Source organism: Protopterus annectens, chromosome 2.part0, assembly GCF_019279795.1.
Source record: "Protopterus annectens isolate FY-2018-M chromosome 2.part0, PAN1.0, whole genome shotgun sequence".
NCBI lineage: Eukaryota > Metazoa > Chordata > Ceratodontiformes > Protopteridae > Protopterus > Protopterus annectens.
Window position 1 is genome coordinate 516,043,720 of NC_056728.1, and position 22,190 is coordinate 516,065,909.

At 41.2% G+C, this 22,190-nt stretch overlaps 1 protein-coding gene across 1 annotated transcript in view; it reads right to left on the minus strand.

The window, feature by feature from the left end:
• The window catches only part of LOC122792749 (protein cramped-like), a 5,438-nt gene extending 152 nt beyond the window's left edge, over positions 1-5,286 (minus strand). Inside the window, exons 1-2 of the mRNA XM_044060327.1 lie at positions 5,133-5,286; positions 1,754-2,094 (exon numbers count right to left, since the gene is read on the minus strand). Coding sequence (XP_043916262.1) covers positions 1,754-2,094; positions 5,133-5,227 — 436 coding nt within the window. The 5' untranslated portion in view covers positions 5,228-5,286. The remainder of the gene's footprint in view (positions 1-1,753; positions 2,095-5,132) is intronic.
• Between the last annotated feature and the right edge of the window lie 16,904 nt (positions 5,287-22,190).

Consider the following 22,190-nt stretch of genomic DNA (forward strand, 5'->3'; position numbering starts at 1 on the left):
TTCAAACAAGTGTCTGACAGTTGTAACAGCAATAATTAACCATTTAAAAGACAAAGCATAAAGTGTTATACAGCGCTTTTTAACTTTACATGAAATAAATACATAAAAATAAAGTTTCATATAACATTTTACAAAAAGCACACAAACCTGTAAATACATCTCCATACTACCCACAAGAAGTGAATCGGACAAAGAAAAATAATACAAGTTCTTCTACGCAACTTTCCTTGAAGATCAACCCCCGCCCTTCGTAGCACATACTTTTCAGACTTTCTCTATTAGTAAGTTTTTTTTTTGTTTTTTTTTTAAGTGCACTTTGACCTTCTAAGCTGGTAACATCAGCTGTACAATCTTGGCCTACTGCAATATCACAGGTCACTGCTGCACTCAAAAATGTAATAGTAACATTCATCTAAAAAATGAGCAGCTGTTAACAGAAGAAACTCTTAACTGGATCAACTGTCCACAGCATCTAATACAAAGTTTGATATCTATTCAACAACTAACACTTAAAATGCAAAACTTGTTTAATCTTTTTTGAAAACTGAGTGTAAAGGCAAAGTACTATAACACAGAACAAAAAAAACAGCATTGGGGATGCATACCCAAGGGCTCAACTTCACATTGCATAAGTCAATTGGCGCACAGAACCCTGTATTAGTTAACAGACCACCCTACACTACGTATCCTCATTGATGAGGACGGAAGGAGTCTAAACCCTTTACTCATGTCATACATACAGTAAACATCACATTGGTACAACCACACTAAATTCAAACTTTAAGTAAGTAATAAAGCAAGTGAAGACGAATGAAATGTAAACAAGCACATCTTCCCACCCCCCTTCCCTTGGGATATCAATCCTAAAAGCAGATATCCTCAAAAAAATAAATGTACTATACACCAACTATATACCACTGTTTCTAAATGTAAAGATCTTCATAAATGCAATGCATGGATTCAGACTTTGCCTACTCACCATTTACAGCTTTCGCCCTATCTGTAACCATCTTAAAATTTTGACATAAATCTGTTACCACACAAGTCTACCATATGAACCACCTCAAAAATATCACCATAATCATTAAATGCATACTAAAAAATAAAGTGTGTTAGTAAAAGGATGACCCTTTCTGTTATACCAACTCAGACCAATGACACAATCTTACTGCTGATCACGTGGACACACATTGGATCCTGCATACTATTAAGATTTATCTCAGTTACAGCAGCTGTTACTCTTGGAAAGAAGGTGAAAAAGCACGATGCAAAACAATGCAAGGCAACATGCCCATTCAAAAAATCTACTTTTAAAACGTTTAGTAGTATGGCACAGAGCAAGTCACCAGTTTGCATCACTCCACCTCAGGGTCTTTGCAACCACAGTGCAACATGTAACTGCACCAAAGGCATTCATGCACTCCTTGGTGATGTCAATTAAAATAACATTTACATGACAACACAACAATTTGCTATAATAAATACTTTTTACACAAATTAACACAAATCTGCATTTTTTTACGGAAAGAGCTAGGACTGTAAAAAGCATGAACGCTTCGTTTTCCTTTCTAAAAATTACCCAAGTAATGTAAACAAAAACACTTTATAGAAATTCCAAACAGCATCAAAACTGCAAACTAAAACAATCGCCCCTCGGGGGTACTGGCATAACCAAGTATAAATGTCACAATTGAGTGAAGCCAGAATAGTATCCGGGTGCCCCAAAAAATAAATATACTTGTACAGACTTTACCTTTCCCTTTAGCACTGCTGTTGCTACTAGAAGCAGAAGATGCCAACGAATCCTTCCTTAATCTCTTGCTAGGAGGTCTGACACTGGACCTGAGAAAATGATGCTGATCTTGATTTAAAGACGGTTGTACACATGGTGATGATGCCTGCTGTAAAGTTTGTGGAGATAAAGATGAGGAATTAATGTTTTCTTCTCTCTTTGTGGTATTGCTGCACTCTCCGTTTTCCAGCTCTCCTCCGCCAGCTTCGTCTCCAGCTTCCACTTCTTCCCCTCCTGCTGTTCTTTTGACCCATTTTTTCACTCCTTCGTCCCCGCTGCCGTCTCCCAGTTTCACTGTCATCCTGTTGGAAAAAACACAAATCAATACAATACTGTTTAAAACACAAGATAAAAATCATTTGACAAAGAAGTTAAAGGCAAAATTCTTTTCAACATGGCCGCCGTTGTTTGTTTCAAATCCCCTTTCACTGTCCCAACAAAACAACCTATGAAAATCCATTTTTAACTCCGGGACCCTCTCCATGAAAACTCAAAACCTTCACATTACAGATTTACAACGTCTTCTGTTTTAGTTCCTATCATTATAAGAACGTTACATTACAACAAAAGGCAAATAACCCAAAGTAAAACAGCTTCATATTTAGCGCTCTGCAAGAAGCTGAAACGACATGATCGATTTCAGCAGCTCCGAGCTCTCCCTAAACAAACCCGATTAAAAGTGTGTTTTTGAAACATATGAGTACCCATTGTGCTGTCCCTCAGGAGCAGAGATCGCCTTCTTTCTCTTCACCATGGATCCGTGGCGTTTAGTAAGAATTTCGGAGATAAACTGACCATATTCTTTCCGATGATCAGAAGCGTTACTGCGTTTCTCTCTGCTTCTCTCCGACTCTCCGGGGTTGGACTCAACAGCCACAAGGAAATATCCCCAACTCCAAAAACACCTTCTACTCAGCTGGGCATAACTTTAGAACGCAAGCTCATAGAGATTTCAAACCAAGTCCAAAAGACTTCCTAGATTCTCCTCTACAAGACTCTCCAAAACACTTCTGTTTAAGGCCCCCCATTTTGTGTTATATTTGGTACGAGCAGGGGTCTCCCCTGCGCTCTCTTTCTAGCTGAACTTTGCTTGCTACGTCATCAGTTTGCTGCATTTCAAAAAGTTTATATAGAACCCCCAGATTGCTTGTTTATAAACATTTCGACAAGCAAGAAATTTGCTACTATTGAATGAAAATATGTTCAGTAGTGTTATGCACCCAGCATAGCAACATTATAACTAAAATAAGCCAATTTGCCAGATGATAAACCAAGCCAACACTATTGCATACGCACCACAATCAATGGGGCTGCAAAAAGTGTCAGCACTCCAACCTCAACACTGACAGCAATATAAACTTTAGGTTTGTCTGCTTCTTTGTTACCTTAGCGGGATAGCATTAGCATCACCACAATAAAAGTAGCTGCATCTTGATGCACATGCTTTTTAACACTGGAGTGAAAACGCTGATCTGGACAAAGTGGTGAACAATTACTGCAGCGCAATAGCAACAGATTCCAGTACGTAACAGCAGCTCCTAATATACATTATGGAAAACACGCTATATACGTGCTTACAACACTTGGTTTTTCATGTATCCTGGCTCAGCATTTTCTTAATTAAATATTTTACTAATGCAAAGCTAAAAACATGCAGCTACTTGTCCCTTTAAAGCAAACAGCGGTTTCAACATCAAGCACTCCACAAGTCCAAAGTTATGCCTCGACATATACATGTAACTTTCTTATACGGGGGTGAAAGACATCACCACTTTGCCCCGCAGGTCTATAATTTTACAAAATGCAAAAGGAACACTTAAGACTCTTAACTCGCCTTTTCTGCAAGATATTCAGGAACAACAAAGGTGGATGTCAAGTCAAACACTTAACAGACAAATCTAATTATCGTACAGACAACTGTCAAAAAATGTTTTACAACAGCTACAAAATCATGAGCTGACAAAACTGTCAATAAAGCCAAAGGTAGTCGGAAGTTCACACATTCAGAAGTACATTTCTAACATCATTGGTAGCGGCATACCTACTTGCTGTTTGCATTCTCGAAAAATAAAAAATAAAATTGGCCCATGAACACCCAAAAAGCTACACTATCAGCCTGACAAGATAACGGGTCAAAAAAAAAGCACACAAACCTCTGCATTACTCCTGCAAAATCTAGTAATAAAATGACAGGAACGTGCGTACAACATAAATAGTAATCGCGCTTAAATGACAATACAAAAAGCATGAAAAACGTTAACTAATCTATGCACCAACATTCAGAAGGGCATAACAACACTTTCATAAATTAACTCATTTTCAGATCAACCGTTTCAATCACACACGCAGTGGTGAGCTATCACAACCTGCAATCATAAGGGAAAACTAAACTATATGTATCGCCAAGTGATCAGTTAACGTCCGCACACCTCTGATTTTCACACAGAAAATAAGTTTACCAGGCTGACAATTCTACAGTTCCCTATCAAATATATGCAAAATCGCAATATTCAGGACTGCCAGTGAATCTGATAACTTTATTCTGCGCCCCTTTTCCTTCCAGTCGCACATGCAGATGCTGTGTTATACATCATACCTCAATCTCAGCTTTCAAGATCCCACTATCCTTAAACCTGCGCTTATCACCTTTCACTCAAGATTTTTCTTAAAAAAAAGAGCCGAGTGCTGTTTGCCACACATCGGACACAGTTACTCGTTAAGCCCACTCACTAATATTTAATATCTTCCTTGTCGATACACGCAAAATGGATATCAAGCGCTTATGATGGAGTAGAGTTCAAAGTACTAAGAGACGTACATAAACCATCACCATTTACAGTCGACTTCTCAGTTCTGTTTTGTTGTATGAAAGTGTTGAAAATTGGTTCAAGCCACCCTAGAATCGATTAATAGCGTTCATTTAACTACTTGGTTTTACCGGACCCCATCTTCATATTGTTAAATCTCAATAAACCATTCCACGTGAATGACAATCACCCGATATATAAAAATAAAGAAACCCCGCATATACCTGTATCAATTATGCTCTACTGTTCACGTTGCACTCTTCCAGTTAACACTGCTGCCCAATCCACAAAACCTGTTCAGTTTTATTTTTAGGTCTCTCTTCAACTACCACACCAAGTAGGTTTTAAAAAGCGTCTCCAACTGAAATATACACAAATTCGGCAAAAAGACTTCCTTCATTTAGTTTATACACTGCCAAGAAGTAGAAAACTATAGAGACAAGCCCGCAGACGTCCTCAGCATGTCATGAGCAAACTCCATTATTACACTGCTCTTACCTCATTTTTTAATAAACACTCTGTCCGCTACCTACCCACTCCTTTTATATCCTTTTATTTTCCCATTTGAAGATCTAGTCTCCAGAATTGTAAAAACAGCACCAGAAGACAAAACACTTGGCGCGAGCATTCGTACAGTATCTCTCCTACTGCTAAAACATAGGCTATACCTCAAAGATACAAACAAACCTTGTGATTGGCTACTGGCTACAATGCGTGAGAAGGGATGCTAAGGCAATAGTGGAGTGATGAAGCAATCGTCCAATCATAGACGGAGAAGGAAAGCTTGACCCGAAAGTGGCATGTAGGCTTCCTTCGTATTGGGTGTTGACAAATACTTCCTGAATCTCTACGATTGATTTCAACCTTAGACACCCCGCAAAAGAGTGTAAACGTGACCCCAGAAGAACGGGTAGTCCACAGTGCGTGGGGTATTATTGGCTATGGGGAAGCTGGGCGTTGTCTATTTTGCAAGGTAACGCTAGTGGAAATATCCGCTTTTTATTTTGTGCGTCCTCCATTGTCGTATCCTTCGTATTGCAGTATTTTTTCTCTGCATGAAAATACAAATAAAAACAAATTGGAAATCCTGCTCGTCACTTAAAGAATACGAAAAGTATGCCAGAATGGAACAGCCATGACATTTTAATACTAACGTTAAACATGAAATTTATGGGGCACCCAACATCACATTTTGGAATGCTTCATCAGTTTATTTACACTTTGAAGTAAATATGCACACTTGTTTGCCGAACGAGAAAACTGTATTTCATTGTCCGTGTTTGATACACCCAGCAGTAGTTTTTTTTTTCTTTTTACGGAGAAGAACCTAGACAGTTTTAACATAATTTATGTGCCTATGGCATTCGGCTACTCATCTATTAGAGTAGATACAAGTATCCCCACCAAATATTTATGTTTGGTGTACATGCATATCCAAACTTGAGATACAACGGCGATACAGCACTGCCCAGACGTACAAAGTCGTTAGGCATGCAAATAGTATTTCAGCGGGAATAGAGTAACACGAGGCCAGCCTTAGCAACAGTGGGGATCAGTCTGTATCACTTTGGCAAGGCCTTCCAGCTTACTACACCCCCACCCAACTCGTACCTCTTCACCTCATAGCTAAAGAAATCTGGGCAATGCCTAACGGGGGGGGGGGGACAAAGACCCCATAATAGGGACAGATTTTAAATATTGATCTTACAAACTTGAAAGTTGTTAGAATAGCAGGATTTGGACTTTTATGCATTTTCTGAAGGAAATTAAGTCTGAAACTTAAATGTGTTTCATTATTTAGTGAATTTAATCCTTAATTTGGCAGAAAACAACAAATTTTATATAAGATTTGAGAAAAAAACTCCGGATATTCTGTGAAAATCTGGACAGTTAAGAGGTATGCTCCACCATCAGGGATGCATGCTATTACGGTGCTTTCAAAACAATGTAAATTCTTATTGTCATATGTGCACATTTGCCTCTCAGCTGTCTAGAATTTTGCCTCCTATATTTGATCTGTTTGTCATAAAATCTGTGACCTATATTTGATATGTTCCTCATAAAATCTGTGACATTATTGCAAATCACTGAGGATTGAATGCATAACATAATGGCATACATTTGAGATTCAGATTTCATATCCTTCAAAAAACGGATGCTAATATTGCTAACACAAATCATGTTATTCTAGCAACTTTCTAAGTTTATAAGACCAATATTTAAAATCTGTCCCTATTTTTGGCCTTTATTCCCCCATTATGATAACTCTTTACTTGCTCTCTAATTCTAGTATTGTCTGCCTCACTACCTTTTTCTCTCTTCCTACATTTACCAGCCTGTGATCCAGTACATCCCTGTACTATAACACCAGAATTCACCCTGCTGGACGCCTCTGAAAAATAACCCAATCTAGGAATTTAACTACCAGCTCCCTGAGAGACCATCCTTTGTTAAAAGACAGTGAAAGTATGTGCTGAAACAGCTACTAGAACATTGTACTAATATTAATGTTTAAAAACTCTCCTAGGTTAGGCAAACTTTCCACTCAGGTTAGCCAGCAGCCAGCAACCCCCCCCCCCCATTTATGTATTTAACCTTATATCCAGCTTGCTCAATCTCTTCTAATAACTAGCCTATCTCCCCCTCTCCCGTAGCCTGCTACCCCCTGTAGGTGAACAATTCTATGCAATAAAGTACTGGCCACTATGTGGCACCTTACCCAAGCTTTCTGTATATCTATTCCCACAACTATTCTTTACCATATCTCCCTAACCCTGTTTTTCAGCTTTTACTTTTCACTGACTTACTCTTCACCTTCTCACCCTTGTCCCCTTGTCCTAAGGTATCTTTAATCACATTCTACTCCTCTGACATCCTAACTTTATTCTTACTAGCCTCATAACTTACCTGTGATAACCCTATGTTACTGACATTACTGAAGATACACAGCACACATTGGAAATCTGTAAAGTAAGGATGGTCAGTGCTGCAGTATATTCCTTAATACTGTACTACCTGTCATTATTTCTAGATCAAACATTCTCTTTTCAATACAAGGGTTACATTCTCACTTTGTTATAGGGCAATGTTAAACACAAGGGTACCTCCATCTGTCTTTTGACTGTATTACTGAGGTTATACAACATTATATTCTTTAATCAAATGTCAATAAGTGCATAAATAAATAATAAATGTACCTGAGAGAGTGCAGCTATGCTCTAATATGCATACTATTCCTGATCACAGAAGTCATGCTTTTCTTCCTTTTCTTTAACACTCTCTGCTACAAAAGTATTGTCATGTGTTTCATCAGCTTGTAAGCTATGTCTAGCACTGAGTTTTTTTGGCTATGCCTAATAGCTATCTACACCATTATATATCCATTTCTAAGCCATTTGTTCTTGTTTTAGCATGATGAAAAGGACACCATGCACTGTAATATGCCAACCAACAGTTTTCAGCCCAAACTGTGTATCCCCCCTGCATTTCTAGGGTGCCTACTACAGGGACATCTTTAAGTGATCTGTGAGTGTTACTCCAATAAAGTGAATTACATATTTGGGTAGCATCCTGGGACTCTGCTCCAATCAAATTGTCATTCCTGTCAAAGAGAAACAGTTAGCTGTACTTTGAGATCTCTTAAATTTCAAAGTTCTGCATGTGTACTGTTGTGAGTATCTAGATATGCTACGTGAAGCAACATCATGTCAGCCACTTCTACGCATACCCTCATCCATTGGCTTCTTCCTTCTCTGCTGGAAAAATCCTATACTTTGAAGACATCTCTTAAAGGTATCATCAGTTTTATTTTATAACCCCTCTGTATGCTCTGCAGGCACATCCACCATGCAATGGTAGTCTGTTCACTACCCAAGGTACTTGGGTTAATTTTCAATTAATGGCGCTGCAGTATAGCACAAGACAGCTATAAACTCCTGAATCTACCACCCTTTAGATGATATGTTAAACTGAGATTCCCAATCACTCCAGTGGTTCTACTTGATAGAGGCACTGGAAACTGACATCGGGCGGCACAATGCCAGGGCACTTCCATGGACTAGGCTTGTAAAGCCTCCAGGGCCATTAGCCTAGTACACACCTATAAACCTATTTGCCAAAGAGGTGTTAGCTCAGACTGATCTTGGATCTTGTTTGTTTGTCGAAAAGAGCAGTGGAAATTCACTGCTCAACTGCAATAATTACACTGTTTTGAATGTATATAGTTTAAACTATGTTTCGAATTTCTGTATGAGTGGTGGTGAAATCTGTACATTAATATTTTCTATTGGTGAGACCATGTATTTCTACAACATATACTACATAAATTTGGATACAGCAGATTTTGCTCAGCTTACAAGTTGCATTTTCAGTTACATCTGGCAGGTCAGTTTAATCAAAATCCATATTATATATCTATGCATGTGAATATTACACAGTGTGGAAGTTATTGCCATATGATATGTCAAATTGTTACTAAATTGAACAGACATAAATGTAAATAACATTGATGTAAATAAATAGAGCATTTTGTGCATAGTCTAAATAATATTGTTTCTTTAAAACAGACTGATATATTTTTGTATTAGACAGAAAGGTTTAGTTAATGAACATTTATTCTATTAAAGGTGGGCTTTGGGCCTGTTAGAGAAGTTGGCCTCTTGATTATGTGGGAGTTTGGGCATGGAATATTGGTTTATAGTACTGTGCTAAAAGAAAAAAACATTCCAGAATACCCCAAGGAAGCTTAGATGTCTTCTATTAGGAACTTAAAAAGAAGAAAGACGGGGAAAAACACCTTTAGATTGTGACAAAACTGGTTTGAGAGACTTTTTTTGTGGACTAACAGAAATAGTCCTTTGTGTAGTTCTATTCCTTCAATGTATACAAAGACAGTCTTCACCAGTATTTTTTCTTCTGTTCAATGAAGATTCATTGCTTTATGGCATAGTGGTTTCTGTTGCCATATTTTATACCAGTCTGAGTATGTGCATGCGAGTATGTGTGTGTGATAACCACCCAACTTCTACTTCTGTGTAACTGCTCTGTTTATAGTTTTTGCAACTGTCAGAAGTTATCAAAAGAGAGTAAATGCATGCTAACCCTACAAGGGAAAAATACAGGGATACTTCCCTTCCCCAACTGTGGTATCCACAATCCTTCATAGTGGCCCAACAGCTGCAGCAGAATTTATAAGATATAATGAGCTTTTACTCCTGAAAAGTGTAATCTCAAATAAATGTTTCCTACTGAAAACCATCCACCATCACCAAATAGGTCAACCTAAAAATGAAAATTACCAGTGAAGTGGTGCAGAGAGATAAATCCTTAACTACAGCCCAGCTGCCCTGCTCAAGTGGTATACAGGGATAAAGCCCTAACCATGGCCCAGCTCAGCTGTGTTCGATTAGCGGCTTGGGTGACTGAGAGAGCAGCAGCGAGGGATGGGAGTGCCCATCCTAGGAGGGAGGGTGCTCATTGATGATGCTTCCTAAGGTGAGGTTTGATCAATACAGGAAAGCTGTCCTCAAATATAGTCAATGAGCGTGGGGATGGGGAAAGGGAAAGCAGGTAGGGCATATAAAAAGAAACTCCCCAGGAAGGAAGCACAAGATGGCTGAGCTCCCAGGGTACCTTTAGAATCCATGACTGTATCCACAATATGCCAGAAAACTCTAGGGATAGGAGGATGGCTGACAGACTCGACATACAAGTGGGACACTAGGGGCTGGGCCAGTACCATGAGGTCTGGGGGACCAAAAACAATGAAAGCATCACGTGGAGAATTATAGCACACTGTTGAGACAAAGCTAAATAATTTTTTTTTTATTTTATCAGACAATGGCATACAGTGTAGTAAAGGAACAATACTGTTTGTAAATGAGCTGACAGGACCGTGTGCTTCCCATTATGCATGGCATAAACTACTTTGCAACACTCTTAAACTTGACAATACTTAGTCAATTTACAAAGGGCATTCTAACCTGAATTCCACCCTAGCTTCAATCAAAAATATCCTTGCACTGATATTTCAGAATAAGACCCTCTGACAACCTCACTTTTATATTATTTTGTACAGCTTAATACCTTTAAAGAAATTAGACAAGTGAGTCTCAGCGACAGACTCACTGATTGGACCCAGGAGGTCAAAATAGGTGAGGCCACCTCCACCAATAGGCCAGTCACTAGTGAAGTCCCCCAGGGCTCTGTACTGAGTCCATTAATTTTTTGCATCTATTTCTCTAAAATGGAAGCAAATGCTGAAGATTTATAGTTGACTAAGTTTGCAGATTATTGCAAGCTGGGGGTTATCAATGACTCCCCTGCAGATTATAGCATTCTTCAAGAAAGACCATCTCTGACTAACAAATGATGCCGAAGCCATGGTCTTAAACTCAGTGCTAAGAAATACATAATTTTCCCCATTGGGAAGTCAACCACCCTGAGTAATTACCATGCTGATAATACACCCGTAAGAGTTGTCTCAATGGTCAGGGATCTGGGTGCACACATTGACAGCAGCCTTACCTTCGATCACCATGTGGCCACAGTGGTGAGGAAATCCTTTTATGTTGGGCAACTTATAAGTAAGAGTATGACATCTAGAGTCAAAGTGTTCATTATCCCACTGTACTCTACCCTTATCAGACCAAGCATAGAGTACAATGCTCCCTCTGGTAGTTACCTGGCTAGGAATATGTGGCATCTAAACTTACCTCAGAGGCTCCATACAAAAAGAATACAAGGCAAAACAAATCTGCCTTATGCACCACACCTTAAAGCCCTTTCCCTTTTCCCTATACTCAGTATCCTATAGATTGCTGCGGGGTGATCTATGCTTGACTTACAAGGCATCTGCAAACCACATACTTATGAACCTCCTACATATTCGTAAGTCAGAGAGTACCAGAAATACAAGGTCTAGGGACCTGAATTTTGTCTGTGACGTAAACAGAACATGCTGGAAAGACAGATGTGTCCCACAGACTGACCCTCCAATGGAACAGGCTTCCCATCCATGTGAAGCTGAGTTAATTTATTACCCAGCTTAAGTGCAGCATAGACCAGTGAATGGGGAATAGGAAATTTAAACCAGTATTGGCACCCATGTCCCTTATGGCAAGAGATATCTTATAAATCCCTGGCTGTCAATGTCCTATTCACAGATACAGGACATTGTTATTCTTTTGGGAAAACCTGGCTAGTCCTAGAAAGGCCCCTCTGGTTATCAGCCTAGAAACAATCTATGAAGCTCAAATATGTGCATGCCTCTCAAGAGTACATACAATATGCCTGTTTTGATATTGCAATTGAAAATGACAGAGAATACAAATTTTTCATAGAAAGGAGCATTTTGGTCCTCATTTCATAAGAACATCTAAATAAAATGATTCTCATACATATACTGGCAAATTATGATATCAAATTTCTCAGAAAAATATATCACAACCCTCAGATACAAAATGTATTTAGCTGGTTGCTCCAGCTATAAGACACACACACACACACACACACACACACACACACACACACACACACACACACACAAGTTATCTTCTTGTAATGTAGTTTACTACCCGTGACACTAATTGGGGTCAATATTATCACAGTGAAGATTTCAATAGTCAAACACGATTTGGGCGATACCATGTTCGAATACTGAAAACAACGCAAGTTTGAATGGAGATCGTTGTAGGGAATTCTTCCCTTTACTTCAATGTAGTGTGATTTCAGAGTTGGTATATTTAAGTAGCGGGGGTGTGCAGGGGGGGCTTGCCCCCCTGTATACAGCCTTTAATGACAGGTTTCCTGTTTTTTTTTTTTTTTTTTAGTTTGTTTTTTTTGTTTTTTTTTTTTAGGATTCGAAATTTTCAAACTTTGAACATATGGTGTTGCCCATATGGTATTCAAGTTTGAAAGTTTCAGTCCGATAATATGGACCCACTAATTGAGGATGGGAGGAGTCATACACTCAGTGACTAAAAAAAAATATGTATTCAGAAGAAATAAATTATCCCCCGGATTCATGAAGCTCGGCGCAAGGCCGGCGTAAGGCTTGCGCCGGCTGTGCAGCGTATAACTGGCGTAGCAGTGCCACATGCATAGTAATGAGTGTGCGCTGCAACCACAACCACGTGCATAGGGCATGTGCACGAGTCCAGGGAGCCCAAGTAGGATGCACCCGTAGGCATGGCCAAGCCAGCAGGCAATGTGCAACCTAAAGTGCTGACTCTCACAGGCCACCTGCAATAGTAACCGCACCAACCAGTGTCCGTGGATAATGAAACGTATGCAGAGTATGCAACATAGTACCCGTCCACACAAAATGGAGAACCAAACATAAATCCATCGGTACAAAATGTTCCCGTCCACGGAACAAAGGATACCCGGAATACCGTGTCCATCATGCAATGCACTGTCAGCAGGCATACCCAGTGGAGGTGTACTGCATCATGTCAGCACGCCGCAACTACACACGACTAGCCCCATGGGCATGGTCACCAGCAGTCCCACAGTGGTAGTGAGAGTACACAGCTGGGCAGTCGTGGCCATATAACAACCAGAAAGAAACTAGATATCCCAAACACAGACAAACATGTGTATAGTAAAATGTGCGAGACACAGCAACGAAACCGTCACATACACATATGATGGCGTATGCCGAATCGGAATATCCAGAAGCAGAACCCATGCATGCAAATGTAATACACAACAACCCCGTCATAGCACGTAACCCGCACCCATGTCCGAATGTCCACCCAATCCAGCTAGCAGCCTTGCGCAGTTGCACACCTACACATAGCGGGTATACCCCATATGTAGTAGGAAGTATTGTCCTAGGCAGTGACAGGCATGCAAATATGTACCCCACATGTCAACATCCCATCCCAGGTACTGATATCCAAATGGCTGCATGTGAATGTGTCGGCATAATGTGGACATCCTGCGTGTGGTTACAGACCTGTCGAAACCCCATAGGTGTTCACACGCCATGGTGTCCATAACTGTACACATCTGGACAAAGCAGTATGTGCAGCCACTGTACCAATGATTAGCTATGCAGACATGTCAAACACAATACACAGGGCGGAACAGCCGTCCACCAAGCAGGTCACCCCAGCAGGGTTGCCACATGCACAGATTGTCAAGGTGGGACATCACTCGTAGATATGTGTGGTTCCATATGGCAAAACACCCACGGCTAATGCAAAGGATAGACTAACACGTATATGCCTGGATGAATGGTTATGTCATAGCATGCGAATAGCTTAAGCTATCCAACATAATAGTCATGTGTACCAGATACAAAATGCCTGTAACACGCAAGTAATAATGCAGGAAGACATACACGACTGTGTTAATATCACAGGGCATATGGCACGTGTCAAGTGTCGACGCAGGACACAAATGCCCATAATGGGGCCCCCTGCAAAGAGGAACAAGTGCCAACCCCACCCCCCACTGACGTATCGGCAGTATAAATACAACCCAAATACACACCAACACCACCGTCCAACCTATGATATCAATGAAGGCCGGACAAAGACCAACACGATGCGTGCACAAATAGGGACACATGTAATCGGTGCTCTGACAACCTTCCACAGGCCACCGAATAATAGTATGTACATACGCATGTAATGCTGCGAAGGATGTGTGGTAGTCCCCAGTATCACAGAGGTAGGTACACAGATACACTGTAACCAACCGTCACATATGTTCACTGTACACAGCATACCTGCAGGTAATACATAGTTCAGTCATGTGCCACATAAATATCCACGTATGAATGAGGACAGGGGATAGACAAGTGTGAATGGGAAAAACGCAGAACATGGCATATGTATGATAACCGGCACCACCCACAGCATTGTATGCCAATAGCAGAAGCTATTGTTGGTTGTCCAAACACCCGTATCTGTAAACACGGAATGAATATCATAGCAATAACCCATGCCTGGGTGTGGGTAATGCTGGATATACCCACGGTAGACGTGGTGCGGTCCCGAGGGCAAAGCCTGAGGGACCAAACAAAGGCAACCATGGGTAAATACAGCAGTACCCACACCCAGACGTGGGTTATTGCTATTATGCCATATCATCTAGGAAAATAAACTATTAATCCCCAGACATAATGGCACAGCATAATGCCTGTCTGCTGCCCATCCACAGATGTCTGGCATCCGCGACGGTGCTGACGTACTGCGGGAGATGTCCGTTGCTAATGTCAAAACTGTCTCGCTATGTAAAACCCAGTTAACATAGCAAATCAATACAAAACAGCAATGGAGAGCTCGATGTCCCCGTTGCTGTGTTGTACAACTGTCCCGCTATGTTAAATGTGTGTAGCAAAGCGAAACTGCCCTAAAGTAAGCAACGGACATCTCCGTGGCTCAGTTAAAGCTGTCACGCTATGTTAAACCCATGCAACATAGCGAGACAGGTTATAAATACCGAGGTATACTAATGGAAATAGGTCCGGGCGACCGGACCGTGTGCCATTACTATAACCCAATCTACAACGGGCACGCTGGCCAATCAGCGTGCACGGTTAGGAATAATGGGGGGGGTTATGGTATAATAGACATGGACAAACCGTGCCCATGTGCCTCGTCTGACATTCGTACATGGTCAGGGCAGTTCTGTACACTAGGCGGACAAGACCAAACCCAGAGCACCACAGGAACACCCTGACAATCAAAGACTTGTATGCATTGGGGCTATAAGCCCCTGTGATCTGAATATCCCTGCGGTCACGCCATATGCATCCTGGGTCAAGAGCAGTAGGGAATAGGGAATGTGTAACATGTAGTACCGCACTTTTCCCAGCAGGAGAATGGATGCCTGTGACGTAAGTGAGTGCGGGGGGGTATGTTAATGTAGCTATGTACCATGGGTATGCATATAAATGAGACAGAACAGCAAACGTGTAGTGGTCACATCAACCGGCCAACGTGAATGCAGTCCCGTTTGAATTACGACTATAGAACATATAAATGTGAACGTGTAAGTAATGCGTCTATGCCGCAAAGACAGTTACATGTGTAAAGGTGAAAGTGTGTTCCGCACACGTCCGTTAACTGGATCAGAGATATGTTACTGGAACAGTCACAACTAATACAGGCCACGTAAGCACACAGACTCAGTAAACATATGTAACCCAGAATATGGATATGCATGTGCGCCTGCGCATAACCCACAGTGAGGAAATGCAAGTGCGCCTGTGCGTGTGTGATCCGCTCACAGTAGGGTAACTTAATGCTGTGTCCTCCACGTTAGTTATACATGTCTCAAAACTGTCAGCCTCTGAAAGTATGGAACCGGACAATGCCATGCAAAGTACTGGTACAAATAGTGAGAAACACATGATATGTGATAAGACAAACATAGAATGTGGATAGAATAATGGGTGTGTTAGTAGCAGGGATTGACGAAGGGTATGCATCTGTAACCCGACCTACTTGTCAGAAGGTGCCACCGTATGTTTATGTAAGTTTTATGTTGGTTTACATTTGTTGACCGGGCTAGTCTAGCTGGATATATGTCCAGTGTCAGTAGAGGCCCGGGGAGAAATGCTCCACACACAATAATAGCACAACATACCAAAGTAGTCATATATGTAAACAAAATGAACAACAATAGAAAGTGTCCAAAAAGGACTGGTTACATAAAGATTCCAGAAGACAAAGAAAAATACATAGTCAGTGGAAGCACGTCATGATTATAGAATCAAGTCTCTATAGAATCAAGTAAGTCTCACATGAAATGCCAGCAAATTGCCAGATAGACACCGGTCAATGTAACACACACCTAAGATAAAGGGCCAACCATCTGTACACTCTGCCAGAACCTGTACAGTGGAAAGGTATGGAATGGTTATAGATGTGTGTACACAGGTAATCCACAGACAGTAACAAAGCAAGGTATGAAACGAGGGGTTCACATGTATATATGTACACACAACAGACCTACGTCCCGTATATATGACACATGGATATAAATATGCCAAGTTCATAGGTTCATAGGTTGGTACTAGGCTATCAGCCCTAGGGCCTATACAAGTCTAGCCATAACAATTCCCTGGCTATTTCTTCCCACATTATTTACTTTCCTGGACCCCTGTCTAGCAGGGCGACTGACGTGATCCCTGGGGTGAATTTCCTTTCTCCCATCCAATCGTCAAGGTTCCTCTTGAAGAGGTCCAAAGAGGCACTCTGCTTGACATGTATGGGCAATCTATTCCAGAGTCGGGGAGTCTCTGGGTCAGGAACCTATCCCTCCAGCATGTTTTGTTTATTGTGATGACAAGGTTTAGATCCCTGGAGTGTGTAGCTCTGAGGGATTGGGATTTCTTTAAGTGTAGCATGTCCAACAGCTCTGGGTTTGACATGGCCTTGTATGTTAAGCAGAGATCGCCTCTGAGTAGACGATATGCAACAGAGTATAGCTGAAGTTTTTTAAGGCGGTCAGCGTAGGGCATCTGCTTTAGGCCTGTGATTCTTTTAGTGAGGTATTTCTGAGGCCTTTCCAGTTGTTGCAGATGTCTTGAGAGGTACATACCAAATGGGGCGTTGTATTCTATAATGGGTCTAATGAGGGATGAGTACAGTGGGACAATGACCTCCTTTTTTCTGGATGAAAAGCCCTTCGTGATGAGGTGTGCCACATAGAAGGATTTCCTGACTGTTGTGGCGATGTGGTTATCGAAGGTGAGACCACTGTCCACCTGTGTCCCTAAGTCTCTTATCACACTTTCTGTGTTTAGTGTACTGCCACCTATATGGTAATTCATGGATACATGTTTTTTCCCAAAGGGGATAACAATATATTTCTTGGCATTGAGCTTGTGCCCATGGCTCTGGCACCAAGCATCTGTTTCTGTAAGGCCCTTTTGTAGAGTATCCACATCATTTGGGGATTCAGTAATGGCTCCCAGTTTGCAGTCATCTGCGAACTTTGTTAGCCAGAGTCCCTTAGTGTTGACCTGTACTTCAGAGAAGTAGATGCCAAACAAGAGCGGCCCCAGGACTGAACCCTGAGGTACTCCACTTGTCACTTGTCTGGAGCTGGATTTGGAGTCGGCTACTTTTACAGTGTGGGTTCTATCAGTAAGCCATTTAGCAACCCATTGGGTGACATAGGGATTAATGCCCAACTTAGTAAGTTTATCTATGATTCCAGAGTGGGGGATGGTATCAAAGGCCTTGGCAAGGTCTAGATAGGCTGTGTGGACCACCTTACCCTTGTCCATGGCTCTGGAGACGGATTCAAAGAAGTCAATCAGGTTCAGGAGACAAGATCGGCCCTTCACAAACCCAAACTGGGTGGGGTCCAGTGTTTGAAGGTTGCCAATGTCTTTGTTTATAAGTTCCATGATAATACGCTCCATGGCCTTGCAGATAAGGCTTGTCAGACTGATGGGATGGTAGTTTCCGGGATCCAAGGTGGATCCCCCCTTGTGGATTGGGATAACTGTAGCTCTGCGCCACTCAGTGGGCATGAAACCTGAGGTGAGGCTATGATTAAACATGACACTTAGGTGAGGTGCCAGTTCATATTGTAGTTCATGTAGTACACAGCCGGGATGTCATCTGGTGCCATGGATGCCGTATTCTTGGCTGTAGAGCCTGCGTTTTGCACCTGTGTGGCCATTACTACCGGAATTTGGCAATCTTCCGTATTGAGATGGGCCATTTAGGGGGTGAGAGGGGGGTGAAGTTGGCACTGAATCGATCTGCCAGGATATTGGCAATATCCTTTGGATCAGTATATTTAATGCCATTCTGTTTTAGCTCAGAGCAGATCTGAGCATTGCCATTTAGATTCTTGACATAGTTATAGAATGCTTTGTGGTTGTCTTTGGAATCTTTGGCAATTTTATTTTCGTAACTAGCTTTGGAGGATTTTATGAGGCATCTCAGTTTCTTACTGAGGCTAGTAATGGAGTTTTTTGCATCCCAGGATTTTCCTCTTTTCTGCAAAAGTTTCTTCCTTTCGTTGTAAAGTTTGTTTATGGCAGGGGACCACCAGATTGGCTTCCTTTTTTTGGATGAGAGCATTTTGGTTCTATTTGGGATGGCAGGATTCATGCATGAGTGGATGTGCTCGTACAGTGCCTTAGTGTAGGATTCAGCAGTTGAACTTTCAGTTCCCGTCTGCATGGGTGTTATGAAGTTTGTCACTTCTGACTTGAGTAGCATGAAGTTGGCTTTGGAGAAGTTTTTTATGGTGGTTTCTTTACTGGGGGTGGGGGTGGGATGTGGATGTTAAGGGTGATTAGCTTATGGTCAGACCTGACTAACGAGGGGGTGACCATAGGTATGGAGCATTGATTTCCCATGTTGGTAATGACCAGGTCTAGGATATTGGAGCCCTGGTGGGACTATGGATTAGTTGATCCAGGGCATTGGAATTTATGAATTCCAAGAACCGTTCTAAAGGTGTTGGGACATGAGTAGTTTTCCCAGTTAATAGCAGGGTAGTTAAAATCACCCAGTATTAGGGTGTTTGGTTCTATCTTAATATTTTCCAGTATGTTTAGAAAGGTGTAGTGAGAATCTTGGGGTATGGTGGGGATCTGTAGCAAGCTACAATTTGGATTGCAGTCTTACCTAGTGTTAGTTGCACTTGGAGAATTTCAGACACATTGTGTTGGCCATCTAGCCTGGTGGTGTGAATATCCTTGGTGAATATTGACACTCCTCCACCTTCAGTGTTTCGGTCCTGGTTTGGTGGCCGAAAAGTGTGGTAAGAGTTGTAGCCTGGTATTGCAGGGGTGCTCTCTGGAGCCTTGAACCAGGTCTCAGTTACTGCACAGATATTGATGTTCTCCATTTTTAGGAGTGCCTCAAGAGAGTGCATTTTGAGGTTTAGACTTCTAGCATTGAGTAGCATTACCTTCAGATTTTGCATGCTTGTACCTGTTACGGTGGTGGTTTTGTCCTTTGAACTTTGCCTAAAAAAGGCACTATAGGGGTGGCAAGAGCCTTAGCCAGTAACCTGAATCCCAGGGGTGACAGGTGCAGACCATCTCTGGCAAATCATCGTGGTCTGTCAATCATGTCATCCCAGGCAGACAGATACTGGATCCCCTTTGAATGACACCATAAGCTTAGCCAATTGTTGAAGTCAATCATTTTATCCTTATATTGTGGTATCATTCTGGAAGGCAGGATGCTACTCAGGGCTAGGGTCATACCTGCCTGGGCCACATGATCTGAGAGCTCTTCCATGTCTTTTTTCATGTAGTCCAGGGAGGTACGTCTCAAGTCATTCACTCCAACATGGACAATGACAGAGTCATATTTGTACTTGTTGTGGAGTGACTTGAGTGCATGCGTTATGTGGCGGATCCTGGCACCCGACAGGCAGCTGACTGTAATTTTCTCCTTATTCAACCTGGTGAGAGGGACATCAGTGTGCCGGACTATAGAGTCACCTATGACTAAAGTGTTAGGTACATTGTCTTGCCTTAGGGGCTGTTGCTGGGTGGCACACTGGTGTTGTGAACTATGTAACACATTGGTTGTGATTGGTGTTTGTTTGCGTTTCAACGTCAGAGGTCTTTGCTGCTTGGGCAGGTTACAGTTAAGGGCCTCTGCATATGTGGATTTAGTGTTGCTATATGTGGGTGTTGGTGGTGCGGGTTTAGAAGGGCTATGTGTTGCTTGAGATGTAGTGTGGGTGTTAACCTTCTCCTCTTGACTGTTTAGCACAATCTTGGGTGGAGAGAGCTTTGCTTCCATTTTGGCTATGTAAGTGCATCTCTCACAGGTTGTAGTGTTGGGTGGTAGGAGGAGAGGGTTGTCTGTGTACATGAGGCAATTGCTGCATTGCCCCAGTATGCCCAGATTCACCAGGTGGACAGGAGAAATCACTGGAAGCTGACCGTTGGACATGCTTGGTTTGGGGCTTTTTTTTTTTTTGTAAAGTATAGGAGCTGTTTCCTTAGCAAGGTACTTTGCAATTATAGGCTGTTTAGTGCCTACTATTAATTTCTGCTTGTTACCAAGGAGAGTTCAGTGTTTGTTTGAGTTTAAGGCTTCCTAGTGCTTTCCAGCAGGTATTAGAGAAAGTGCTAGTCACAGGGATGCTTAAAGGTAAGATTGAAAAGAATGCACTCTGCAGTGTGCACTAGAGAAGTTAAATGTGAAAGTAGGTAACTTGAGTTTTACCTGTTTAAAAAGTTAAGGTTTAGTGGAGAGTTACTATTTTTAAAACAACAAGATGGATTGAAAGGGGTGGTACTTTTGTATTTTGGTACTATGAGATACTGTAGGATGGCTAATAAATTTAAATAATTGAAGGGGTGGGATTTCAAAAATGATGATTTTGTGATTACTCATATAAGCCAGTGAAAGTAGAGAGAAATGAGATATATGGTCAGATTAACATAAGAGGCGGGCAACTAGAAAGACAGTAGTATTTAACAAGACAACTTAAATGGGTGGGAGGGCGGGAAAAAATTCTGCCTGACTCAGAACAGAGAGAGCTGTGGTCTCTTTTGAAGTTTTAATATGCTGTTAAAACAGAATGCAAGCAAAACACAAAGTAAAGAAAACAAACTACAGTATTCAAAATATAGAAAGGCAATACAGTAATAGAAAAATAACAGCAAACTAACCTTTCCTTTACAGCAAAGTGTAGCAGAGTCTGGATGAGCCTTTCTGGTAAAGCTCTGAAATGTTTTAGTTTACTCCTTAAATAGAAATTTTAGTTCCTAGCTGCACCCCCTCTGTTAACAAGTGATTAACCTTAAGTGACCTCTTCTGTCTTATGAATGAGTCCTTAATTAATCAGTTCTTATTTTTGCCTGACTCAGAACAGAGAGAGCTGTGGTCTCTTTTGAAGTTTTAATATGCTGTTAAAACAGAATGCAAGCAAAACACAAAGTAAAGAAAACAAACTACAGTATTCAAAATATAGAAAGGCAATACAGTAATACAAAAATAACAGCAAACTAACCTTTCCTTCACAGCAAAGTGTAGCAGAGTCTGGATGAGCCTTTCTGGTAAAGCTCTGAAATGTTTTAGTTTACTCCTTAAATAGAAATTTTAGTTCCTAGCTCCACCCCCTCTGTTAACAAGTGATTAACCTTAAGTGACCTCTTCTGTCTTATGAATGAGTCCTTAATTAATCAGTTCTTATTTCTGCCTGACTCAGAACAGAGAGAGCTGTGGTCTCTTTTGAAGTTTTAATATGCTGTTAAAACAGAATGCAAGCAAAACACAAAGTAAAGAAAACAAACTACAGTATTCAAAATATAGAAAGGCAATACAGTAATACAAAAATAACAGCAAACTAACCTTTCCTTCACAGCAAAGTGTAGCAGAGTCTGGATGAGCCTTTCTGGTAAAGCTCTGAAATGTTTTAGTTTACTCCTTAAATAGAAATTTTAGTTCCTAGCTCCACCCCTCTGTTAACAAGTGATTAACCTTAAGTGACCTCTTCTGTCTTATGAATGAGTCCTTAATTAATCAGTTCTTATTTTTGCCTGACTCAGAACAGAGAGAGCTGTGGTCTCTTTTGAAGTTTTAATATGCTGTTAAAACAGAATGCAAGCAAAACACAAAGTAAAGAAAACAAACTACAGT